Here is a 5349-nt window from a genome sequence, read left to right on the forward strand (position 1 = left end):
GTGCGTGTGTGTGCACGAGGCGGGGTGGGGGTCTGCCGCGGATAACAGAGCAGGCAGGAGGGGGAGAGGACGAGGAGAAGAGCGGTTGACTTGTTTCTAATTTTATCTGACTTATTTAATTTAATTTATATTGTTTTTATCATCCTGCAGGCTCTGATGGAAAATTAATTTGAAGCTGAGATTTTTTTATAAAAATCGTTAGATTACTCTAAAGCAAAATGAGGGAAAATCTGTGTCAATTACAGACATTCTGTTCACGTGAGCAGCTGTCAGTCAGCACCTGTCAACCTCCAGACGCACGACGGAGCGTATCTGAGGCAATCACTTTTGTTGACATTGATCAGCTGACTGATTTAAATACATCTTAACATTCATGAGGTACTTTGCATTGACTGTTTATGGTTGAATGTGGGCGTGTAGAGGGCAGAACCTGAGGCAGGACCTCGTGCGCAAACTCTGACATGTGGCTGTGATTTATAAAGGAAAGATGTGCAGAAACGTGCATACGCACAGTTATATAAATCTGAAATTTTTTTTGGCATACTCCATTTACACCTTTTGGTCGTACGTTCACTTTTAGTATGGTTTCCACGCAATCCGTTATAAAATGAGACCCCTGGACCTTAAATCTCCATGACCACATTTGGATTAGAGAACAAATCCTTTTCAAATGCAGTTAAAGAAGATTTACATTGCATCTGGTTCAGAGWCCCTGTCTACTTCTTTGGGCTGTTAACAGAGGAATCCATTCATCGAATGGTTTTTGAGGAATCCCAGAAAAGATCTCACAGCAACAAATGCTGCCTTCAGGACAACACATTTTTTTTTATGAAAATACAGGTCTTTTTCAAAGAAAAAAAACACGTTTTGTACATAATTGCAAAAGAATGGCTGCAGAAGAGGTTACAGGTTGCAGACCTGACCAGCCTGCAAAACTGATCTGCAGTAAAGACTGTGATTAAGATTAATGTTGATGAGGCAAAGTGAGGCCTATGATATAAACAGTAAAAGGCAGTGTGTGGAGAGTTACAGTACCAGCTGATAGTGGCTGAGTTGTTGACTCCCAGTAGGTGACCTCTGTTGAAGAGAAGCCCCGAGTCATGTTCTGGTTCTGAATGAGACCCATTTCACAACTCTCCTAGGGACACTCTGTTCAGATAAGACCAACCCAGTTGGATACACATGTTAAAGTCATTTCAAATAAAAGCTCCATTAACCAATAAAYATTCAGGACATCGTAGAAGAAATAAAACAATGCACACTTCTAACTCTCTCTCTCCTTGTTATTTATCCTCTCAGTTTATTTTCAAATTAAACTAACCCAAGGGACAGATTTTAGTGAAATTCCTAAAGTATTTATTACATGCACATCTACAGCTGCTTAAGTTTTGAGGTCAACTTGATCAAGATTCCCACCAAAGCAAATCTGTTCCAACACAAAAATAGCAGATTKTGTAAGAGATTTACTTAAAACTTTGTCATATTTGGAGGCACCTAAATATCTAATTAATTGATTTCTTAAAGTTTAACATTTGTTAATTCACAAGTAATTACTTTTGAAGTCAAGTGATCTTAGAAAATACTAAACTGGCAGCAGCTTTAAAGATATTAAACTAAAACTAGGTGTGGYAATAGTTGATAGTCATTTACATTTTGTTCATTTCAAGTTTTGACCAAAACAACGAAACTCTTCATTGTGAACTGATCTTAGTGACACTGACATGACAGGTAGGTTATCTGTTTTWTTAAAGGTATGCTAGGACTTTCAGGGCAACTATTTTAAGCTAAACAATTAGCTTTCATACACTAGAAACATTTAAGCAAATTKTATTTAGATTTTAGGCTATAGGCATACATGTGAGAGTCATGATGATGGATCTTTTGATTTAATGTACAAAGGTTAAATATGCTGTAGAATATAATCATTATTGTTAGGAAGAATTTAGTCATGTTAGCCTAAGAAAAGGTCTGACAGACCATTTCCCAGGTTGATCATTCACAGTAAAAGTTAATTTTCAATAAAAAATACAAACAAAAAAATGTTTAACTTCTTGAGGACATTTGAGTAATGAGCGTTGAATGGCTTTAATGAAATTTGTTAAAGAACCTGAAACTGACTCATCAAATTGTTACATTAATCTTAAAAGAAAAAAGAAAAAAAGGCAAAACAGCTAAACACAGTACAACAAAAGTTGAAAGGTTAAGTTGAAAAATATGAACAAAGGACAGCAGAACACCAGCTAAAAGCTAACGATAGCAAAACTGTAAYTTACAGCTAGAATTAATCTAATAAAACAGCTAAAATCTAAGTTAGCAAAACAAAAGCTAAAATTAGCAAAACAGTGACTAAAATATAATGCTAGCATAACAGTAGCAATAAATAAATAAAATTAGCATAACAGCAGCTAAAAGCTAACATTAGCAAAACTGTATGTTACAGCTAAAATTAGCAAAACACTAAATCTAATAGTAGCAGACCAGTAGCAAAAAAGTAAAATTTACATAACAGCAGCTAAAAGGTAACACTAGCAAAACTTTAATTTACAGCTAAAATTAATCTAAAACCACCAAARTAGTATCTAAAAGCTAAATTAGCAAAACAAAAGCTAAAACCAGCAGAACAGTAGCTAAAATCAAACATGATCAAAATAGTAGTTTACAAATAATATTAGCAAAATAGTGACTAAAAGCTTGTACTAGCAGAACAATAGCAAAATAATAAAATTAGCATAACAGCAGCTAAATGCTAAYATTAGCAAAGCTATAGTTTACAACTAAAAATTTACAAAACTGACTAGAATTTGTAGCTAAAAATTAAATGCAGCAAAACAGTAGATAAAAGCCACAAGTAGGCTACTCAAAAAAGTCACTGAAAGCTAAAATTATAGCTAATTGCTAAGACCAGCAAAACAGTAGCTAAATGCTTAAACCAGCAAAATAGCAGCTAAAAATGAAATTAGCACAACATTTTTAAAACTGTCAGTGCAGTAGTTAAAAATAAAAACCAGCAGAAACTTAAACCATCTAAAACAATCAAAACATTAGCTTATAGCTAAAACTATTAAAACTGTGTCTAAAAGCTAAAAAAGTAAGCACATAAATTAAATTACAAATAAAAAACAGTAAGTACTGTACATCTTAAAGTATAAAAGTTACAAAACCCAAAAGTCATAACAAGAATGAATAAGTTAAACATTTTTGTACCTTAATTAATTTAAAAGCTAAAATATGCTGAAGTAATGAAGAGTTTAAAAAATGTATAGAAAAAAACTGTAAAGAGAAAAKGATTTTTTGAATGCTGACTCAGCGTTTACACAGATGGGCATGAAGCAATCAATCCACAAATGAACAACCTGGTCAAYATACTTTAACTTTGAAGACAAACTGTTTTTGCTGCTGTTCAAACATGTCAGAAGCTCTACAGTTTGTCATTTTAATAAACTTCAGATCTAAAGTGTAATAAAGTACTGACCTTACAGTCCACTGCTTCTTTTTGCTGTAGTCTCTGCCGCTGTAATGAGGTAGTTTTTTATTTATTTATTTATTTTTTGTGCTCACCAGCAGAAAAGAATCTGCTCAAATCCCTTCATTATGTTCTTCAGAAGTGTGCTCCCCGCCGTGGACCCTTCTCAGACAGCCGAGCCTTCACAATCAAAACATCTCACTTTAGTGTGGGTTTGAAGGAATGTGGACATGGCAGAGGTAGTTCATCTGAACCAGTTAAGATACTGAAAATAAAGGCTACCAATCAGTGCAGATAAACACAAGCTCAATAAGTAAACTATCCACAGGACTTTGTTCAGCCTGTCTGTGAACCACCTCCTCACTATCACACCGGCTTCTGTCACTGAATCATTCAGCTGTTTAGGCCGAGCCGAACCCAACTCGAACAGCTTTACCTGTCTAGATACTGAAACTTCTTGGTAATTTTAAAAAAGCTTAAGCTCAGTCAGATTGGATTTAGGTCTGGACTTTGGGCCATTCTGACACATGACTGTGCTATAAATTGAGGAGTGTCCTGCATATTTAACCTGCTTCCCTGCTCCAATACACCTGATTCAGTGAATGAATTACCTCTTCAAGTTCTGCAGAAGTCAGTTAATCACATATTCATTCTGATCAGGTGTGTTGGAGAAGAGAAACCCATTCCRTTGTAGTACTGAGCAAATACTGAGCAAATTAAACGAGTGGGGCTTCTCCCAGGTGAAAAGTGGCTGAAATCATTGTTGCAGTTAAAAATATTGAGGAGTAACTCACTGGGTCACATGCTCACCTACATGTAATTATTGTTTTTTTTTTATGTCCTCCAGCAACAGTCTTCTTAGAGTTCTGGAAAAGACGCAGAGCTGTTCTCGCTTACGACTGGGATCTCATCGACTGGGAGGAAGAGGAGGTGAAGTGTTGTGGAGATATTTATTTAACAAGGACAGAAATACATGATCCAAAGCATRAAGGCACTTCGTAGAATGGTCATCGGAGTTTGTTTATTGCAAAAAGTGTAACAGAACTCTAGTTCTGTGTGCGCCGAGGCCGTCCGTGAGACCCACCTACTGTATCTCTGACATCCACGTTATCTGAACAAAACAAGCTCCCCGGCACCTATGACAGCCAAGAAGAGCATAATACTTGATAAACTATTCTAGCAAGAGTGATTGCTTGTAGCAGATCTTGTCCTGATCTTAAAACTCTTTGAGAGAAACCAGAAGATGAACAGTGGTGCCATTAAGGTCCGTGTACATTCAGGCAGTTCGTTTTTTCAWTTGAAACAAAAAATGAAAACAAAACAAAAAAAGACTTGTTTTTTTCGATTTTTGTTTATTGAACCAAAATGAAAAAACGGATTACGAACTGTTTCTAAAATGAAAATCCAATGACCAAAAGATACACTGACCAAGGAAAAAAAGGCTTGTTTTTGTTGTTTTCTATAACTATCTATTCCCCCACCAGAAGGGGAGATTGCCTGGCAGCTCTGCATAATTAAACATTAATTTATGTAAATAAAAGGTTGAAACACAGACGTGTATGTCCATAAATGAGTTGTATGATRACTGTCGCTCTGTGACCAAAGGCTTTGCAGAGGTAATTCATGTGGCTTTTGGCCAAATAAGTCTCTTTTACTGAATACATGTCGGCTACTTCTATTTCTCTCAATTAAAAGCTAAATAAGATAAATTTTATTCCATTAGTGTGTTGTACGATTGTAGTTCTGTGAGTAGAAAGTTTTTTTGTCCTGAGTTTTCCCATCCTGATATTCAAAATCTGTAGTCTACTTTTTTCTGTCAGTTTGCATCCTTGGAGTTTTCCTTTCAGCGAAGGGTGGGCGGTACCATGACTTCGATATTGATCTGA

General features: G+C 35.7%; 1 protein-coding gene across 1 annotated transcript in view; it reads left to right on the forward strand.

The window, feature by feature from the left end:
* The window catches only part of LOC106533685 (anoctamin-4), a gene marked incomplete at its 3' end in the record, with an annotated part of 13820 nt that extends 9427 nt beyond the window's left edge, over positions 1-4393 (forward strand). Inside the window, 1 exon segment of the mRNA XM_014030109.1 lies at positions 4311-4393. Coding sequence (XP_013885563.1) covers positions 4311-4393 — 83 coding nt within the window.
* Positions 4394-5349: the final 956 nt, after the last annotated feature.

The sequence above is a fragment of the Austrofundulus limnaeus genome, unplaced genomic scaffold (assembly GCF_001266775.1).
Source record: "Austrofundulus limnaeus strain Quisiro unplaced genomic scaffold, Austrofundulus_limnaeus-1.0 Scaffold999, whole genome shotgun sequence".
Lineage (NCBI taxonomy): Eukaryota > Metazoa > Chordata > Actinopteri > Cyprinodontiformes > Rivulidae > Austrofundulus > Austrofundulus limnaeus.